At 41.2% G+C, this 21156-nt stretch overlaps 1 protein-coding gene across 17 annotated transcripts in view; it reads left to right on the top strand.

The window, feature by feature from the left end:
- Positions 1-21156, top strand: part of CAMTA1 (calmodulin binding transcription activator 1) — a 950491-nt gene that overhangs the window by 330484 nt on the left and 598851 nt on the right. For all 17 annotated transcript variants that reach the window (XM_073316814.2, XM_073316813.2, XM_073316817.2 and 14 more), the window contains exon 4: positions 11926-12061. In XM_073316814.2, the coding sequence (XP_073172915.2) occupies positions 11926-12061 (136 nt within the window). The remainder of the gene's footprint in view (positions 1-11925; positions 12062-21156) is intronic.

A 21156-nucleotide genomic window follows, 5' to 3' on the forward strand; every position in this document is an offset into this window, starting at 1 on the left:
CTTTGTGGGCTGAGAACACCTGTGTGCTAGATTTAAGCCCAATACAAGGGCCAGCTACCACATTGTGAGCGCCTGAAAAACATTCTATTCGATGAAAAATCAGCAGCCCTGTATTATCGGCATTGCTCTGGGCAGCACAGCTGTAGTAATTATAGATAATTTTTGTTTCACATCACACATGCTTTCAGTATTTGCATACCGTCAGGGTCAGTTTCCAGTGCCTCTCCACTTGAAGGGATACAATTAAATTACTTTATTCACCACTGTCCTTTTGTATCTCTGGTTGATAAATGTATTCAGTGTGCATGACAGTAGGATGGAAAAAAAGAAAACAGGGCTTTCTGCTGGCCTGCGTTTGATTAATGACCCACTCCAGAGGGGAGAGTCTCCCACCTTTTCTTTTTATTAAGTGTACATTTGGAAGAATGACATCTGATATTAAGTAATATATAATTAATAACTAATATTAACAATCAATAATGCATAATTAATTCCCAACAAATGTAGGCAACCTATTTCTTTAAATATGTTATAAAAATTCTATCTGGACTCTTGTATTTTATGTAGTTATAATAATTTCTGTCTCCCTATTTTCTGCCTTCTTGACCAGTGGTTTACAACTATGTCTAAGGGGTCTGCGAAAGGTTGTCATTATCATAGAACAGTGATTTTCAACCTGTGGTCCTCAGACGCCTGTGGATCTGCAGACTACGTCTCAAATTTCCAGAGGGGTCCCCACCTCCAGTTGAAATTTTGTAGGGGTCCACAAATGAAAAAGGTTGAAAACCACTGCTCTAGACAGACATGTTCGTGAAAATTCAAGATTGCACATGACAGTAGGTATTTGGAAATAAACTTAGTCTATATTTACACAACAGATTGCAGATATTTGCTTAAAAATATTTTCCTTTTTCCACACTCCCTGTTTCCCTCTCTGAACATGTACCAGCCTTCCTCTCCCCAACAGATCCTCAAACCTAGGAGGCTCTGCTTTGTATTTCAAATTTCAGCCCGGAGTCCATTTCCTAGTGGGAGAAATGGTGAGCGCTGTAGCGAGAGTGTGGGGAAGATTTGCTTGGCTGCCAGTGCAATATTCCAGGTCAACCCTGCAGAGGAGTAAGGGACCTTAAAGGATAAATACATGTGGAAACAGAAACCACTTTTCCATTAACCTTACTTGGCAGCAGGCCCTTTGGACAGTATCAAACAGGCCCCACGCAGCACGGTAGGCCTCAGCTCAGCATCACCAGAGCAGCCTGGGGGCCTGCATCTCATGGGCTGCACAAACCTGTCTGCTCTGTCGCATCAACATATTTGGGGTCGGGAAGGAATTGTCCTCCAGGGCAGATTGAAAGAGGCCCTGGAGGTTTTTCGCCTTCCTCTGTAGCATGGGGCACAGGTCACTTGCTGGAGGATTCTCTGCTCCTTGAAGTCTTTAAACCACGATTTGAGGACTTCAGTAGCACAGATATAGGTGTGAGGTTTTTTGCAGGAGTGGTGGGTGAGATTCTGTGGCCTGCGTTGTGCAGGAGGTCAGACTAGATGATCATAATGGTCCCTTCTGACCTAAATATCTATGAATCACCCTTTCCCTCACATTGGCTGGGCCCTGAGCAGCAGGCGCAATTCCTGCTGCTGGCCTCTGGGGAGTGCTGGTCTGCCTCCCCCATCTCTGCTGACTCTAGGCTCTGTAGACCCCTCAGGAGGGAAGGGGACTGTGGCTAGTAAGGAAATGATGGGCGGGGTGGTGTTCCAGTCTCCCAGGGCCCCCACAGGCTTTGCACTCCCACTGCCTCTCCCCACCTCAGGCTCCCAGAGCTCCCCACAGGCCTAAGGTCCCTACTGCCTTCCCACTGTCCCCCACTTTCCCCCTTTAGGCTCTGAGACTCCACCGGCCTTGGGCTCCTCCAGACCCTGCCCTAGAATCATAGAATATCAGGGTTGGAAGGGACCTCAGGAGGTCTTCTAGTCCAACCCCCTGCTCAAAGCAGGACCGATCCCCAACTAAATCATCCCAGCCAGGGCTTTGTCAAGCCTGACCTTAAAAACTTCTAAGGAAGGAGATTCTACCACCTCCCTAGGTAACGCATTCCAGTGTTTCACCACCCTCATAGTGAAAAAGTTTTTCCTAATATCCAATCTAAACCTCCCCCACTGCAACTTGAGACCATTACTCCTTGTCCTGTCATCTGCTACCACTGAGAATAGTCTAGATCCATCCTCTCTGGAACCACCTCTCAGGTAGTTGAAGCAGCTATCAAATCCCCCCTCATTCTTCTCTTCCGCAGACTAAACAATCCCAGTTCCCTCAGCCTCTCCTCATAACTCATGTGTTCCAGACCCCTAATCATTTTTGTTGCCCTTCGCTGGACTCTCTCCAGTTTATCCACATCCTTCTTGTAGTGTGGGGCCCAAAACTGGACACAGTACTCCAGATGAGGCCTCACCAATGTCGAATAGAGGGGAACGATCATGTCCCTCGATCCGCTGGCAATGCCCTTACTTATACATCCCAAAATACCATTGGCCTTCTTGGCAACAAGAGCACACTGTTGACTCATATCCAACTTCTCGTCCACTGTCACCCCTAGGTCCTTTTCCACAGAACTGCTGCCTAGCCATTCGGTCCCTAGTCTGTAGCGGTGCATTGGATTCTTCCGTACTAAGTGCAGGACTCTGTACTTGTCCTTGTTGAACCTCATCAGATTTCTTTTGGCCCAATCCTCCAATTTGTCTAGGTCCCTCTGTATCCTATCCCTACCTGCCACCGTATCTACCACTCCTCCTAGTTTAGTATCATCTGCAAATTTGCTGAGAGTGCAATCCACACCATCTTCCAGATCATTTATGAAGATATTGGACAAAACCGGCCCCAGGACCGACCCCTGGGGCACTCCACTTGACACCGGCTGCCAACTAGACATGGAGCCATTGATCACTACCTGTTGAGCCCGACAATCTAGCCAGCTTTCTATCTACCTTATAGTCCATTCATCCAGCCCATACTTCTTTAACTTGCTGACAAGAATACTGTGGGAGACCATGTCAAAAGCTTTGCTAAAGTCAAGAAACAATACATCCACTGCTTTCCCTTCATCCACAGAACCAGTAATCTCATCATAGAAGGTGATTAGATTAGTCAGGCATGACCTTCCCTTGGTGAATCCATGCTGACTGTTCCTGATCACTTTCCTCTCGTGTAAGTGCTTCAGGATTGATTCTTTGAGGACCTGCTCCATGATTTTTCCAGGGACTGAGGTGAGGCTGACTGGCCTGTAGTTCCCAGGATCCTCCTTCTTCCCTTTTTTAAAGATGGGCACTACATTAGCCTTTTTCCAGTCGTCCGGGACTTCCCCCGATTGCCATGAGTTTTCAAAGATAATGGCCCATGGCTCTGCACTCACAGCCGCCAACTCCTCTAGCACTCTGAGATGCAACGCATCCGGCCCCATGGACTTGTGCATGTCCAGCTTTTCTAAATAGTCCTGAGCCACTTCTTTCTCCACAGAGGGCTGGCCACCTACTCCCCATGCTATGTTGCCCAGCGCAGCAGTGTGCAAGCTGACCTTGTTCGTGAAGACAGAGGCAAAAAAAGCATTGAGTACCTTAGCTTTTTCCACATCCTCTGTCACTAGGTTGCCTCCCTCATTCAGTAAGGGGCCTACACTTTCCTTGGCTTTCTTCTTGTTGCCAACATACCTGAAGAAACCCTTCTTGTTACTCTTGCCATCTCTTGCTAGCTGCAGCTCCAGGTGCGATTTGGCCCTCCTGATTTCATTCCTACATGCCCAAGCAACATTTTTATACTCTTCCCTGGTCGTTTGTCCGATCTTCCACTTCTTGTAAGCTTCTTTTTTATGTTTAAGATCCTCAGGGATTTCCCTGTTAAGCCAAGCTGGTCGCCTTCCATATTTACTATTCTTTCGACACATCGGGATGGTTTGTCCGTGTAACCTCAATAGGGATTCTTTGAAATACAGCCAGCTCTCCTGGACTCCTTTCCCCCTCACGTTATTCCCCCAGGGGATCCTACCCATCAGTTCCCTGAGGGAGTCGAAGTCTGCTTTCCTGAAGTCCAGGGTCCGTATTCTCCTGCTTACCTTTCTCCCCTGTGTCAGGATCCTGAACTCGACCAACTCATAGTCACTGCCTCCCAGATTCCCATCCACTTTTGCTTCCCCTACTAATTCTTCCTGGTTTGTGAGCAGCAGGTCAAGAAAAGCTCTCCCCCTAGTTGGCTCCTCTAGCACTTGCACCAGGAAATTGTCCCCTACATTTTCCAAAAACTTCCTGGATTGTCTGTGCACCACTGTATTGCTCTCCCAGCAGATATCAGGGTGATTGAAGTCTCCCATGAGAACCAGGGCGTGTGATCTAGTAGCTTCTGCGAGTTGCCGGAAGAAAGCCTCATCCACCTCATCCCCCTGGTCCGGTGGTCTATAGCAGACTCCCACCACTACATTACTCTTGTTGCTCACACGTCTAAACTTAACCCAGAGACACTCAGGTTTTTCTGCAGTTTCGTACCGGAGCTCTGAGCAGTCATACTGCTCCCTTACATACAATGCAACTCCCCCACCTTTTCTGCCCTGCCTGTCCTTCCCGAACAGTTTATAACCATCCATGACAGTAGTCTAGTCATGTGAGTTATCCCACCAAGTCTCTGTTATTCCAATCGCATCATAATTCCTTGCCTTCACCAGGACCTCCAGTTCTCCCTGCTTGTTTCCAAGGCTTTGTGCATTTGTATATAGGCACTTGAGATAACCTGCTGATCGCCCCTCATTCTTAGTATGAGGTAGGAGCCCTCCCCTCACAGACATTCCTGCCTGTCCTTCCTCCCGGTATCCCGCTTTCCCACTTACCTCAGGGCTTTGGTCTCCTTCCCCCGGTGAACCTAGTTTAAAGCCCTCCTCACTAGGTTAGCCAGCCTGCTCACAAAGATGCTCTTCCCTCTCTTCGTTAGGTGGAGCCCATCTCTGCCCAGCACGCCTCCTTCATGGAACACCATCCCATGGTCAAAGAATCCAAAGCCTTCTCTCCGACACCACCTGTGTAGCCATTCGTTGACTTCCACGATTCGACGGTCCCTACCCCGGCCTTTTCCTTCCACGGGGAGGATGGACGAGAACACCACTTGCACCTCAAACTCCTTTATCCTTCTTCCCAGAGCCACGTAGTCCGCAGTGATCCACTCAGGGTCATTCTTGGCAGTATCATTGGTGCCCACGTGGAGAAGCAGGAAGGGGTAGCGATCCGATCCCTCCCCTGACTTGCCCTCCCCAAGCTCTCAGAATCCATCAGACCTCCTTGTGTAGAGGAAACTCATGTACAAGGCATGCCAATATTTGCTTAAACATGCTCAGGTGTGAATGTTCATATAAATATATCCCTTTAAGAGCCATTTGATGTAACTAGAACGTGAATAAAATTTCCACTTAAAAAAATAATTAGACTCCAAGATTTCAAAATTTGACAGACCTTCTGTCACAGCTGCTTATATAGTCAGCTAATTACATGCTCAGCTATAGCTTGGTCTATGGGTCAGAATTATCAAGGAGATAACAAGGAGATATATTTGGTTTATCAGACATTAGTGAATAAATTTCAGTTCTAAATATTAAAATGCACAGGCAAAGAAATATTACCTACTTTTAATAACTATGATGCTTTCTATTGATGGGAAGCTGGCACAAATATAGTACACGCATAGTTAAAAGCAAAAAGTAATTTTTGAGGTACTGGTTTTCTGTAAATATAGTAATTGAGTAATTATTAGGAGAACTATGAATTGTTGTTTTTAAAAACTGAAAATCACTTACATGTGAAACATAACAAATATGTTCCCAGTATTCTTTTAATTAGCCTGACCATATATCAGCAGTAAAAGTGCAAAAGGAGCTAGACCTTGCAATATTTATCAATTATTTTGGTTCGTATTCTTTCCATTATGCAATAATATTAAAATACTATTTTATTATTTCCAGTATAGACTTATTTTAATGATATGAAGATGGCTGTGGAGCTGCAAACTAGGAGCTAATCAAATAAAGTAAATTGGTGTTTCTATCTAGTCCTACTTATTATTGCCGTGGTTCCAGGTGAAGAATAAAAAAAAAAGCAAAATTGCTTTTTCACAGCTGACCAAATGCAGCACAGGTTTAATTTGTTTCCCTTGCAAACCCTCCTATAAACATAAACTAGAATCGTCCAGTAAGAACCTGTGATCACAGAAGAATCTAAGTTCAGGTCTGCAACTTCCTTCCTCCTGCAATCTTGAATATCCTGTAAAAGTCTGAGTGGTGTTCCTGAATGTAAGTATACACGCAAAGCCTTTTGATGAGATTGGGTTTTGTAATATACCAAATGTGCATTCTGAGGATTTGTATCGGATCTTGATCTCTTCAGCCTTGCTGTAATCATCAATTTATTACTCGTGGCTGTGTTTGTGTGAGACAGAGATAAGCACCGGAGACCTACCTTCTCTATTTTTTCTTACAACAAGAGAGAAATATAGGAACAATTTATATCAGGTTAAAATTGTTCCTCATTTTTATGAAGATATCCAAGAAACAGCTGGTTTCTATAGGCATTAAACCAACTTGAAACACTGCTATCAAAGTCAGAGACTTTCCCAAGATTTGTAACAGGCTTTTTTTTTTAAAAATAGAAAAAAACAGGAACAGAAGGTTGTAACTTACTAGACTTTTAACCAAACCATTTTAGCTATGTGTTGTCCAGTGACATCTTACTCTGTTCCGTGCTCTGTAATAGAAGGAAAGTTGTTTGTGTTTATTTCAGCCTTGCAAAATCATCATGAAATTGTACTAGGCCAGGTACACAATCTGGACACCCACTCATGCTGTAATGATGATGGTAATGAGAAAATGAATGATATTCTAATCACCCATCAAAAAATTACTCAGCCCAATCAAGTGGGTGTATAGAACTTTTCATGATTGATTTCTATATTTAGTGTTTCGTGTAAGTTCCTTGTGACAAAACTAGCTGTAACAAAATCAGACAAAGTCAAAATGACTCGTTTGTTAGTCTCTAAGGTGCCACAAGTACTCCTTTTCTTTTTTCAAAATGACTCAGTGTCTCACCCTTCATCAATTCAGCATATCCAATCAAACAAAACCATAAAGAAACTAAGACCATATTGATAGTGCTAGTGATAATCTGAGAAAGCACGTAAACAGAAACATCTGGGCTGATGAAAAAGAATAATAGAATTGTCGTATGCACATTAAAGATCATAATTAAGGCTACATTTATGGAAATCAGTGACTTCCAGAGACCTCCATGACATTCTCTGCGTCATTCCCTGGGGCTGCAGGACTCGAGCTGGCAGCAAGTGGGGCCCTGGCAGGGTTCAGGTGACGGGGGGGGCCCCCTGCAAGGTTCCGGCGACAACGTCGCATGGGGGGAGGCGGAAGCTGGGGATGTCCTGTTTTCTCTTTGGGAAAGATGGTCACCCTGCAGCTTTCAGCTGCTGCTGGCAGAGGGGGAACCCCACAGTTCCCAGCCACCACGGTGGCGGGGGAAACCATAGAACCGCAACAGCAAAAGTCATGGACAGGTCACAGCTTCTGTGAATTTTTGTTTATTGCCCATGACCTGTCCGTGACTTTTACTAAAAATAAACATGACAGAATCTTAGCCTTAATCATAATTTGTCGCATTCACCCAAAGACTTGCATGCCCAGTGAACAGAAGGGGTGGTGGGACTGAACCCCCTGACAGCCCTTGAACAGTATTCAAGCATTATCAGGGAAGAAGAGAAATTACTCAACGTCACCCTATGAAATCTCTGAGTGAGGAAAGAGCAGAACCCTTGCAGAGCCACCCCATCCCCACTAATGTAACATTCCAGTCAAATGTCAGAGGGGGTAGCCGAGTTAGTCTGGATCTGTAAAAGCAGCAAAGAGTCCTGTGGCACCTTATAGACTAACAGACGTATTGGAGCATAAGTCTATAAGGTGCCGCAGGACTCTTTGCTGCTATTCCAGTCAAAGGTATCAGAAACCACTGTGACCTTTTGACATCCATCACTAGAAGTAAATCATCACTCAAAGGTATCGATACCATCTCCATGCAAATCCTAGGCTAAATCTGTCTTGCATAGGTTTTCCTATTTCACGTAGTATCTAAGTGCTGAAACCAAACTGATCAGGATTGAGGAGCTTTATGGACTCCAGAGGTGACTGGAGCTGCCCCATCACTACTTTCTTCACAACCTGCCCTAAAAAGGTGGTGATTTGTGAGCCATGAGGCATACTTCAGCAGGTATGACAAACACCAGTCTTTGAGGTTTTGAAGAGAGTTTGAGTTGACGTGAAATTACTAGAACTTTGTAGAATAAACACGAACACCATATGTAATATCTTTACTGAATTAATCCAGCACTATCTGCAGCTCTGTCAAATCAAGACTGTTTCATTGACGCTAAAAGGTTCATTTTTCAGAAGGTTGTGTAGCAATAGAGAATGGAATCAACTTTAAGAATCCTTAGTTCCAATACACTCAAAAAGTGGTAGGTGTGGTCTTGAGAACAATGCCTGATTTAATCCAGTTAATTATAATTGGTAGAGAGAGGAAATAAATTTTTTATTGCTTATATCAAAATGTTCATAAAGCCCTTCAGCTGAGAGATAGTTGGGGTATAAACTTCCTGGTGACATCCAGCTCTGTCTCAGACACTTAGGAGTGGAAACAGGTAGCAGTTATCCTGCTGCACAGTAAGATTAGCAGGAAGGAGCGTAAAACATTTGACATTATTCTGCTCAGACGAGATCTTATTACAAGATGCCTGAGACACTCTGCTAGAAAGCTGATGGTGAAAAAATATTGTAGGTATGAAAATGGCCCTGTAGCATATATGAAGAGTGCAAAGAGATGCTCAGAGGAAAAGGGCTATGTACCTGCCAGCTGCTGGTATTCATAGTAGTGGCTAAGCTATCATTGGGCTCCTTTCTTTTATATTTCTTTTGCTGTTTCATTGGCCTTGGAAAGCACTCAGGTATCTTGTTAAGAAAACAATTAATATTTTGTTGTATTTTAAATGAAAAATCCTGTGTATTCATGCACCGTAAACACAGAATACAAAATCAATACAAATCTCTAAGGTTCATCCTCTTCTTCCTATCCAGATCACCAAAATTCTCATCCAGGCCTTCTTCATCTCTGATCTTGATAACTAAAACTGCTGCCTCTCTGGCTTCCCTATTCCCACTCTCCAGTCCATGCAAGAGCTAGCTCTGTGCTTTGCCTTCCTTGTTCACTGCTCTGACCATATCACCACCTCTTTGAATCCTTCCATTGGGTCTAACTGTTTCACTGCATCACATTCGAGTTTTTTGTTTTCACCTTCAGGGCCATTCACAAATCTGCCTCTTTTTACTTCTCTTCTTGTCTCTTATTGTGTCACTCTCTCCACACCTCCTTCCATTCTGCCCTGTCCACATGGAACATCCTCCCTGAACTGATCTATAGGGCTCCTTGCTCTCTCCTCCTTCAAACCTCTCCTCTAGACCCATCTCTGTTGAGATGCTTAAAATCAGCTAATTAATGACCTCTTGGGGCAGATGAGAATAGTTGGCACTTAGGGTTTGCACATGTATATCTGAGACTATAACCATCTCTCCTCCTGCTCTTTTGTTTTGGTTTTCTTAGGTTTTGAACTCTTCTGGGTTTCCATAGTATTAATTACTCACAGCCCAGACTCTGGAACAGCCACTTCAGACCCTAGCAACTTTGCATTTGGAGAATTGTGCACTGAGGCTGTACAAGACCCTGTGTTTTATTCAGGTGCTTACAGTAGCTTGGCCCAATACAAGGCACAAAGGAAGTCATGTTCCCCACTCCCTTTTTGAAAATGAGGTGGTGATAGAATTTGGGCTAGTGTATATAGGCCTCGCAGAAGAAATGCCAATATGGTGGATATTATTGTTTGTCTTAAAAGTGACAGGAAGCTGGCTGCTAGGGTGTGTCTTCTCTGTATTTATAAATAGAATTCAGTCAGGTTGCTTGGATAGGGTAGGTTCATCTTCATGGTGAAAGAGATTTGAAGTAGTTTCTTGTCCATGTTCGTTGTGTTCCGTATGGCGGGTATGATTCTGCAAACCTTGCAGGGCGCTATTTAGGGAAAGAGATGGAGGGCACATTAGGTGTATTTCAGAATGAACATCACTTTACCTACATACATGAAGGTGATGCCCAAGTGCAGAAGCAGAGAACAGGTATGTTGTTTTGTTGCAGTCTCTCCACATTGTTTGTTTGCGCTTTGTTTTGACATGCAGTAAAAACAAGGACATAGGCTTAGTCTAGATCATTTCAGCTGGGGTATGGCTCAGAGGAAACATGTCAGTAACACATGGTGTACAATGATGACGTGAGCTTAATTGAGTATTTAGTCCAGTATTGGTGTGAATTACTATTAACCCTATTTACAACAGTTACTGTTTGTTACTGTGTTATTCCTATGTAATAAAACATTCATTACATGTAACCACTTTCAAATAGTGATGCTCTGCATTTTTACAGAAAATGGAGTGTGAAAATCTGGATAAGATGATATTCTTCTCTTGTTGGAATGGCTATGTTTGAAGCATAAAAGTAGGGGGGAGGGGAAGCTGTTTTTCCAGCTGGTCTAAGTATTGCTTTTTTCACCTCTGGTGTGGCTTTGAAACCACAAGCCAATATTGTATGAAACAGACCACTTAATTTGGCTTGTTTAAAGAGTTTTCTTGGCTGGGAGCTATATTGAAATTCTCTACTGGCACTGAAAATGTTTAGTAGCATTTGTTAGTTCCAAATAATTCTTTGCTCCTTCTGAAAATACAGGTGCCCAGACAGAAATATGTTTTTTAAAATTGAATTCTGTAAAAATTGGTGTGAAGTATATTGTGTAGATTTTTCCTCAAAGGTTTCTGTATGTTAATTTGTTTTGTTTATACAAGTTCAGGAGTTTTACTTTATCAAATGTCGCCAGCGAAAGCTTTTCGATGAAAGTTGTTTATTACTGGTGCTGCTGCTAATGTTGTTGTATTTCTTTCTGTTCTTGGTATTCCAAAGCCAAATTACTGTGACTAATGTACCACTGTAAATTTTTGCAACCATCTACATTACTGATGTCTGCATGTGATGCATGGTGTCTTTTTAGTGATTTTTTTTCGTTACAGAAAAATGGCATTTCTGCTATATCAGTTTAGCATATGATGAAACATTTCAACGAAATATTGTAGTGTACCAAAAAGATAATAATGACTGTATATTGGACACGTAGTTATGCTTAGCTATTGATATCCCAAAACTTCAATAGATGATTCCTAAGTGGAAAATGTGTTCAGGTAGTTTTGAAGTTAAGATGATGAACAAAAATGAAAGAGCTATTTTAGGTCTAACATTGATCTAAAGTATGTGCAATGAATACCATGTATTCTGGTATAAATGAATGCCTTTTCTATTTATTTTTTGCTAACATATTCATTCAACTGCTGTTAAACCTACTTATTACCTAATCCCGGTTGATGGATTAAAAGATGTGGTAGACATTCTTTTAAAAATAGACTGCGTACCATAAAATAACCAGCATCCTTTCTCTTTCCCCTTCTTTTTCTTCTATTTTTAGAGCATAGCTCAGCCTACGGGTAATATATCATGGTCAGACAGTGGATAGTACTGACGGGATCTTTTTTTATAACTCTCATTGACACATTTAATTCATTAGGTACAAAATCCCAAGTAAATTTTTGCAGACCATAAAACATAGTTAATCTGGTGAGCAGCAATCAAAGGTGAAAAATTATGTTAAGTCAAATGTAGAATATTGCTTTTCTGTAGAGACTTTGTAGTCTAAATATCTTTCATCATAAATTTTTCTAGTGTGTTTCTTTATGTAATTCATCTGTTTCTTGTTTTCAGACCACAGAATGGTTCTATGATACTGTACAACAGGAAGAAGGTGAAATACAGGAAAGATGGATATTGCTGGAAAAAGAGGAAAGATGGGAAAACCACCAGAGAGGATCACATGAAACTGAAGGTCCAGGGAGTGGAGGTAGGAGAACAAAGGGTTTGTTTTTCAGCAGAAGGAGCAGTGAAAGGGCAGTGCTTCCATTAATTCCTCTTGTTAATGTAAAGTTGTAAATATTATATTTGTATTTGCTGAATTCCTGTTTTCCTCCTAAAAATCAGTATTGTAGTAAAATCTAAATGTGGCTTCACTTCATCAGAATATTGCCCACTCTATAGTTAAGGAGTCAGAGTGTTGGTGAAGATATTGAAGTGTTGAAAAATGTTTTTTGCAAGGTGCATGCTTTTCTGCAGCAGTTAGTTACAAAGGCATGTAAACATCTCAAGCATGGGTTGCTAATCATTTGCAAGTCTTATCTCTCTTAAAAATGGGTAAGCATTCAGTGCCTTCACATGTATATGATTAATATGCACTTACTACTTGGTGACTGGTTTCAGAGTAGCAGCCGTGTTAGTCTGTATCCGCAAAAAGAAAAGGAGGACTTGTGGCACCTTAGAGACTAACCAATTTATTTGAGCATAAGCTTTCGTGAGCTACAGCTCACTTCGTCAGATGCATTGGTGACTGTCATTCAGAATTTCAAGTAGCGCACTGTAACTTTCCCTGATTTTACAGGAAGGACCTGATCTTCCTCCTATTGAAAACAGGAGTGGAATTTACATTGACTTCAGTAGGAGCAAGATTGGACCCTAATTCAAGGCATATTTTGAAAGTGCCTCTTATTGCTCTGCTGTTCTTTTGCTGGGCTGTTCAAAGTCCTGATGCTGATGTAGCTTAAAGTTCTCTCCTAGAATATGTATATTTGCACTACACAGTGACTCCTTGGAGCCGCCTCTTGAATCTTGCATCAGGAAAAGCTATTCAATTGCATTAATATTTTGAATGGGGAAGTGGAGAAAAGATACATTTATTTAAATCTCATTTTATTTTCTAATTTTGCCAAATGGGGAAATGCCCCTGGTTGCCCAAATAGTGAATCCTCTACAACAAATGATTTGCTTTGCATCATTAAATCCTCCAAAACACGAAAGACAGGTTTATTCCATACTTAAGACCAAAATGAGGAAAGGGCTTAACAAGCATCAAGGAAAACTCCATTCTATGAAAGTGACTAGAGAATTGTGCGTGTGTGTGTGGACATGCTCCTGCATGCCTACGTGTACATCCTTTTCCTAGAAAGATCATTCCTGATGGAGGCCTCATGAGTTTCATTAATATATTTAAATAACCATTATTGATGGGATTGTTGGTTTGTTTTCAGTTTATACCAACCATGTGCCTGTTCTAATAGACCCAATGCTGCTCTCAGCTGTGTGGCTATAACTCCTATTGTAGTTGATGGCGATGTATAATCAGTGTCTCTAGGCACATATAACAATGTAAATCTGTACTGATGCCCAAATGAAGTGCATTACAATAACCTCATCCAAAGGTGACAAAAGTCTAGAGTACTGTGGCAAGGAATGGTCACAATCTTTTTGTCAAGTGCAGATTAAAAGAACTTTTGACCACTACAGCGGTCTTGTCATCTAGAAGCAATAAAGTTTAGTAACAAAATGGGCAGCATATTACCTGCAACATTCCCTTTAATTGTTACATCAGTGAGCCCCACTTCAACATTTGCTTAACATCAAGTTTCTTAGTAATTCTGTTGATGTCATTGGGAGTATTCATGTGTGTAAAGTTAAGCACATGCTTAAATAATTTGCTGAATTGGGACCCTAACAAGCACCACCTCTGTTTTATTCAGTTTGAGCAACAAACAGTTTGCTACCATCCAAATCCCAATTTAGACCAGAATTTGGGAAAGTTTAAAAAAAAAAAAAAAAGCCCCATCTGTGTCTGATGAAACAGAAATACAGCTGAGTATCATCAACAACCTAGTGTACTATCCCCTCCTGTTTTACTCTAGCCTTGAGACGTACTCTAGGAATGATGTGCTCAAGGAAAATGTGAGCCCAGATATTTTTTTCTGCATCTGGTATTGTGTTGCAGAATTTACTGTCTACTGAATTTACAAGACCACTTGAGTTCAATGGATTGCCCTACCATACTGAAGTTTCTGCTGGGCACTTTATCATTATTACATTTTGCAACACATATTATTGAGTTTATTATGTTTAAAATAGCATAAAATGGGTTTTGTTATATTACACCAGAGATGCAACTTTGCTCTATAATTTTAACGTCTAATACCAATATTTTTTATTACGATGAGCAAAGAAAAGTTACTATACTACAAATTCTGTAAACTCTTTGCTCAGGTTTTTCACAATGAACATTAAAATGCAGACTATCAAAAACAGTCTCCAGGAATCCCATCTACATAACTGTGACCATTGATTAGGACACTCATAACTATAGATAGCAATTTGTCTTCAGCCATTTTTAAAAACAAACCCAGTGTGATGCAGTGATTATTTACGTTATGCGAAAAGCGTCTACTTCAACTGTTGCATAGTCATAGAGTTTAAGGTCAGAAGGGACCCTTAAATCATGTAGTCTGACCCTCTTTACATCATAGACCATTAAATGTCACCCTGGTAACCTGTTTTGAGCACAATAATTTGTTTGTCTAGAGAATAGCTTCCAGAAAGGCACCCGGTCTTAACTTGAAAAGATCAAGAGCTGAGGAATCAACAATTCCCTTGGTACTTTGTTCTAATGGTTAATGATCCTCACTGTTAAAAAGTATAACTTATTTTTAATGTGAATTTGTCTTGCTTCAGCTTCTGACCATTGGTTCTTGTTCTGCCTTTCTCTGATAGACTAAAGATCTCTTTAGTAGCCAGTATTTTCTATCCATGAAGGTACTTATAGATTGTAATCAAGTCACCTCTCAATCTTCTTTTTGATAAGCTAAACAGATTGAGCTCTTTCTCTCTCACTTTGGATAAGGGCAGAGCCGAGGTCACTGCTATGGGTCTGGAGGGCTGATAAGTTTGGATGGACGAGCAGGGGAAAGTTTCATATTGGGTAAACAAAGCAATAGGCAAGCACGGTCTTGGTTCTCAAAGTCAAAATGGTGAAAGACTGGTAGAAATGTGCTTGGCGTTAGGGCTCATAATTGGTGGAACGATATTACCATCCAAAGATATCCCTACAGGGATTTGGAATTCCCTAGACTGAGTGACTAGGAATCAGATTGAACATTTATGTATGTTGATATCATAGATTCCACAACTGTAGCTAGTTTCCAGACAAGGATGCCTAAAGTCTGGATAAGTGAAGACACATGGAACCATGTGAAAGAAAGGAAACCAGCCAAAACAAACTCTTCAAAAACATGTCAAGAGAAAGGAAGGAGCGATATATATACACACAAGAGGATAAAAAACTGTGTGTGAGGAGACAAAAAGAAATACACAGATAGGAATGCCAAAGAAGCTCAAGAGCCTGCTGAAAGAGGTGAGAATAAAACACTTAATCAGCTCAACAAAGTCCTGGCAAGTTTATGTCCACTGAAGTATCTGTGAAGGATAACTGAGGAAAGACTTTAGCAACAGAAAAAGAGAGCCACAGATGGAGCACTTTCAAGAAGTACAGAAAAGACCAATACCATGCGAAACACTGGCTTTGACAAAGAAATGAAACACCCGCAGTTAAAGAACACAACTAGAAGTGGGCAAAATGTTTTCATAACATTTCACATCACAAACATAGAAGTGAAAGACTCAGTAAAAAAGTTAAAACTTGGGAAAGCTGCAGGTGAAGATCATGTCACTAGGGAAGTGCTGAAAGCTTGCAATGATGAGACCATCAATGAAATCACTGAACTCTTGAACAAATATGGGAGCAGGAAAAGCCTCCAGAACAAAGGAAAATAGCATTCTAGTCAAAATACCAAAGAAAGGTGACCTAAAGCAATTGCAAAACTAGTGAGATGTTGCACTCTTTTCAGTGATAGGTTAAGTTTTCTGTAGTATCATCTTAAGCAGAATAAAGGATGTGATTGAGGCAGAGTTAAAGGAAGAACATGGTAAATTTCAATTGAGAAGGCCATATGTTGACCAGATTTTCACCCTACGAATAACAGAGGAGAACATTGAATGGCAAAAACAACTTATCATTAACTTCATAGCTTTTAAGAAATCATTTGAAAGCCTCCATCATGATTGAGTGAGGAACATATTGAAGTAGCATGCAAACAAAAATAATTAATATAACCAAGGCTTTGTATCAAGGTGCAGCATTCACAGTTAAAGTAAATGCAGACTTGAGAGTACAGGTCAATGTAGACACTGGTGTCATACAAAATTCATTTTTGCACTGCTTCTGGTTGGTATTGGCATTGACTTCTTTATGAGAAGAAGTGTAGACGGATATAACAGTACACTAGATTTAGAGTTTGCTGCTGACATTGCTTTTTTAAGTGACTGCTCATGTGAAGACTGAAAGACTGCAGCACTGCAAAAAAAAGTTAGGAAAAAACAAATCTAGCGAGAGGCCCAGCAACTCCCTTCCCAAACATTACTTTAGAAGGCAAAGGAAGACAAGAAATTAGTTAATTTACATATGTTGACAGTAACATGCAAGCCAATGGGGATGTCCAGAAAGAAATAATGTCACAAATTGGCAAGGTGACAGCAGCACTTACCAGCTTAAAGAAGATTTGGTTATCAAAAATCGGCAACGTAAAGATCAATCACAGAATCTTCCGTTCAAATATTATTTCCATCTTAGCACATGGCTGTGAGAGCAGACAGTAAAGATACAGACAGACACCTAAAAGCCTTAGAAAGCAAATGCGCTAGAAAAATACTTGGCATTACATGGAATGAATTTATTTGGAAATAAGGCACTCCTTTTTAATGGCGAGAGTATTTAACCATTGGAACAACTTACCGAGTGTCATGGTGGATTCTCCATCACTGACCATTTTTAAATCAAGTTTGGATGTTTTCTAAAAGATCTGCTCTAGAAATTATCCTGGGGCAGTTCTCTGCCCTGTGCTATCCAGGAGATCAAACCAAATGATCACAATGTTCCCTTCTGGCCTTAGATTCTATGAATAACAAAGGCCAAGATCCATCAGATAGTTCAGTAACTCTTTATCTCTAAAGTTATCCAGAAAAGAAAATAGAAATATTTGGACGTGTGTTAAGAATGAAGCCTGAGCATCTGTCATGGCAATCATGTCATTGGGCAGCTGGAGGAATGTGCCAAAACATCTGACTGAAATAATCTCTTCATAGATCAGTACTCAGAGAAGGAAAACTTATGGAATTAAACAACATAAAGGGTATGCACAGTGTGGCCCAGAGATAGAACAGTCTTATTTGTGCCGTGAGTGACGTCTGATGCCATGAGAAGGATTCAGATTCAGAATCAAATTAATCTTTCAAGTTCCTAATGTTTCATATCCCTTCAGTAATGAAGAGCAACTTCACCCATAAGGGATGAAAATTCTTCTCCAAGGAGTCAGCACAATTGGAGCTGGATGTTGTTTAGGTCCCTACTTTGTACTAAAATGGAAGACTCTTTAGACCTACAAGCATTTAATCATGATTCACTGTGAGAATCCCAAATGTTAAAAAAAAAAATGTCATTGCAAATACCATGGCTCACATGATTAAATAGATTTCATCTAAGGCTTCCAGCAGATGCAGGATACTCTTTCTAAGTTTGACATACCAATAGTCTATTGTAATGCTTTATGTAGTTGTATGTTGAACTCTATTAATAATTTCAAATAAGTCTGGTTCCGTATCAAACAGTGCTAGTTGTAGGAATTCATTTGCTAGCTGTTTTTGGCATATTTTATCTATAAATCAGAGTTTTATTTTTCTGGAAGGCATTTTGATGCAGTATGTTTCCTCTTCATGCTCAAGCAGGAACTCCAACAGTCTTATTATCTATAGTCATAAATGATTATTTTTGAGGATGGATTTTTTTCTTCTCGGATCATTAGCTAGACCACCTTCACTTCCGAGGCTGTGACTCCTGGGTGGTTTCTAGGTAACTTGGCTGACAGTTGCCTTCTCCCCACACTTCCTCATGTGTGCCATGAAAAGGGATAGTTCATCTCCTGGCTACCTGCATTTTGACTGTTGATCTGTTCTCCAGACACCTAGCTTGCCAGTGTACACTTCTGGTTCCCTCACTCTCTGCCTGCAATCTGGACTCCAGTTCTGGCTCCCTTACCCCCTGGTGCCTACTTCCATGAAACAGTGCAAGGAACATGCGTTTTCCCACTCGTAGGGAAAGCTGGAGAGCAGTAGGCAGAGCAGGGATACTGAAAATATAACATTTGGCACTGGTCTACAACAAAATGGTGGATTCCATAACAGAAATGATGGATTCCATGGTATTTTCTTTTTTAAGCTAAATTCTGTGGCTCTGGAATCCACAAGGCCTTGATTGAGATGAACGGAGAAGTTGTGTGAAGCTGGCTAGTGTCTGTCAGCTGATATAACTACTTGGTATATACATCAGGTGTTCAGACGTTGTCTTAAGTGTATTGTTTACTTTGGAGTGGTGCCTGTTGGTGTGAGTATGAGCACGGGGCAGGAAATAGAATGCCCTGCAAATCATTCTGTAAGGCCCACATTCTGCTCTCCTCCCTCCCTCTGGGAAGTAGTTATCCTGAACTCTGACTGCTTTCTTGGGGCCAGATCATCCCCTTATGGCATTGGTGGTGGGGTGGGGAGAGAACACACATTCCCATGCATTATTCCATGGTGGAGAAGAAAGGAGGCAAAAGGCTGCAGGTCCTGCCCCTACCCTGGAGGATTAGGTGTGTCCCTTAGCTGAGTTCTTGTGGCAACAAGGATTCCCCCTGCTTGCTTCTGCTTCCTCCAGGGCCCTGAGGCTGCAGAGGGGCTTAGCAGGTTGCACTCTGTTTCTTCGGGCAGCTGCTGTGGGGAACACTATGCATCTGGTCTGCCTGGTCTCCTGCTCCAGTGCAAACCTTGCATCCTGTAGGGAGGGCTGTGCAGCATCTGGAGCCCAGTGGGAAGGGATGAAGTGCTGCAGGGGCATCTGAGTCCTCTGCCTTTGATACATGCCACTGGGCTGCATGTGTTTTGACGTACTATTCACCCTGACTACGCATGGCAGAGTCAGGTTATAAACTCTTCTTATATATGTTCCCTCCTGTGCTCCTTAATTCTGCTCAGTAAAGCAGCATCATATGGATTAGGCATGCTTAATTTTTAATAACCCTTAGCCATTTTTAAATATTCCTGTCAGGATACTTTTTCTCAAGATTAAATGGTCCAAATCTTGCCACTGTTTCTAAAGTATTTGCTCCTCTTTTGCTTATCATTTTTGTTGCCCTGCACTGACCTCTCTCCAATTTAATTGCCAACATTTTTTCTACTAGGATGATGAATCTAGACCTTGTACTACTGCAGATGTGACCTAATCAGTTCTTTAGTAAGGATCTAGAACAGGGTCCTTAACCATAGAAGATACCTATCTCGATACAGGCCTATTAGCCTTTGCCACTGCTCCTGCATGCTGGGCTGAACATTTAAATATCGGACCTATGCAGCTTCCAGCGTTATGACACATGGTGCTGTGGTTGTATTGCCCTGGGCTAATAAATGGAGGGACTGTCTTCTCTACTAAGTGTGTAGGGCTAAGTATCAATATTGCCATAATTTTGCCGTTAGATGGGCCTTAATTTTGTGAGTCTTTGAGGCTCCCACACCAGCCTGACTTTTAGCAAGCATTGTTCATATTTTCCCAGTGTAGTAGTCAAAAAACAACACAATGGCCACGCTAAGTAAGGGAGATGAAGATGATTACTAACCATTTGGATCCAACCCCTCTCCTTTGCTTTCTTTTGTGGCAGGGCCATAACTCTATACTCCATCCTGCATCTTCATTCCAAAGGACTGTAAAATCATTTGCAAACGCTCAGCTTGCAAGTGATGTGTTCTGTATCTTCTAGTGGCTATGGGAAGTGCCTCACCTCTGGGATAATCCCAGGCCCACGTCATCCAGCCCAAGCACTGAAAACACCCTGAATCACTCCCTAACTAACCTCTTGTAGGATGATGTCTTGTTGCTGCCTGCTAGGACATTTGGCTCGCAATCTTAAATCTCAGTAACAACCTTCAGTCTGAATTGTAGACGAACTTTATTGTCATTTTCGTGACTTCTAAATGTTACTCACAGAAAATTAAATATTGTCTTAAGTTTTTGATTAATTACTAGTTTAACTCACACCACCTTTTGTTGTGTCAGGCATGGAGTTGTGGTCTTCTGTTTCTGATCTCATTCTAATTGGAAGTGATGTTCTTTACTCGGACACTTAGATAACAGATTTTAAAAAGCTCCTTCTAAAGTTGGGATGATATTGTAGTTACCACATTAGGAATTAACAGGGCATGAAATAACTGTCTGCCTCGTGGCACTGCCAGATCATTTCAGCTCTGCTTGCAGCCAGAAGATAAATAGTATCATACTTCTAGCTGATGGAAAAATACTTACAAAGAAGCCAGCCAAGAACATTGGTAGTATCCAAGTAAAGTTTTTAAAATGGCAGTTAATAGGCAAAAAGGAGAAACAAAATGGGCAATGAAATTACTGACCAGGCAAATTCTTAAAAAGGGTTTTATATTTAGTGCATTTTTATTATGAATTACTTCTTGAATGCCCTCAGCATGCTTTGTGCTGTGCTCATTTTAGCTTTTGGTTGGGAAAAAAAATCTTTTGAAATCAGTTTAGCTCAACTACTTATTTTCAAGGTGTTGATTAACACAGTAGAGGAGAATTTGGTGCATATAGAGAATACAGGTAAAGCAACTTCAGCAAAGCTAGAAAATGTAATAAACTTGCTTAATTTCTTTTCTTATATGTCAGGGTGATGGTGAATAACTCTACGAGATTCTTAATCAAAAAGTTGTCTAGGTTAGCATCATTGGTCACTGTTTCTTCCCATTACTTTCTTGGTTAAACCATCTTCTAGAAAATTTTGGGTAAACCAACAGTGAGAAGTTCACTTGGTCTTTCCCTAAATATCTCTTTTCAAGATCCAAATCCATAGTCCTCCTTTAATTTCTAATTAACTAGGATCCCTGGTGATATGTTGCTAATCAATTCACAGAATTAAAAAATTTAACTAATAAATAATAAGTGGTGTGTTGAAGCAGTAATAGCATATTTCCCGA

The sequence above is a fragment of the Lepidochelys kempii genome, chromosome 18 (assembly GCF_965140285.1).
Source record: "Lepidochelys kempii isolate rLepKem1 chromosome 18, rLepKem1.hap1, whole genome shotgun sequence".
Lineage (NCBI taxonomy): Eukaryota > Metazoa > Chordata > Testudines > Cheloniidae > Lepidochelys > Lepidochelys kempii.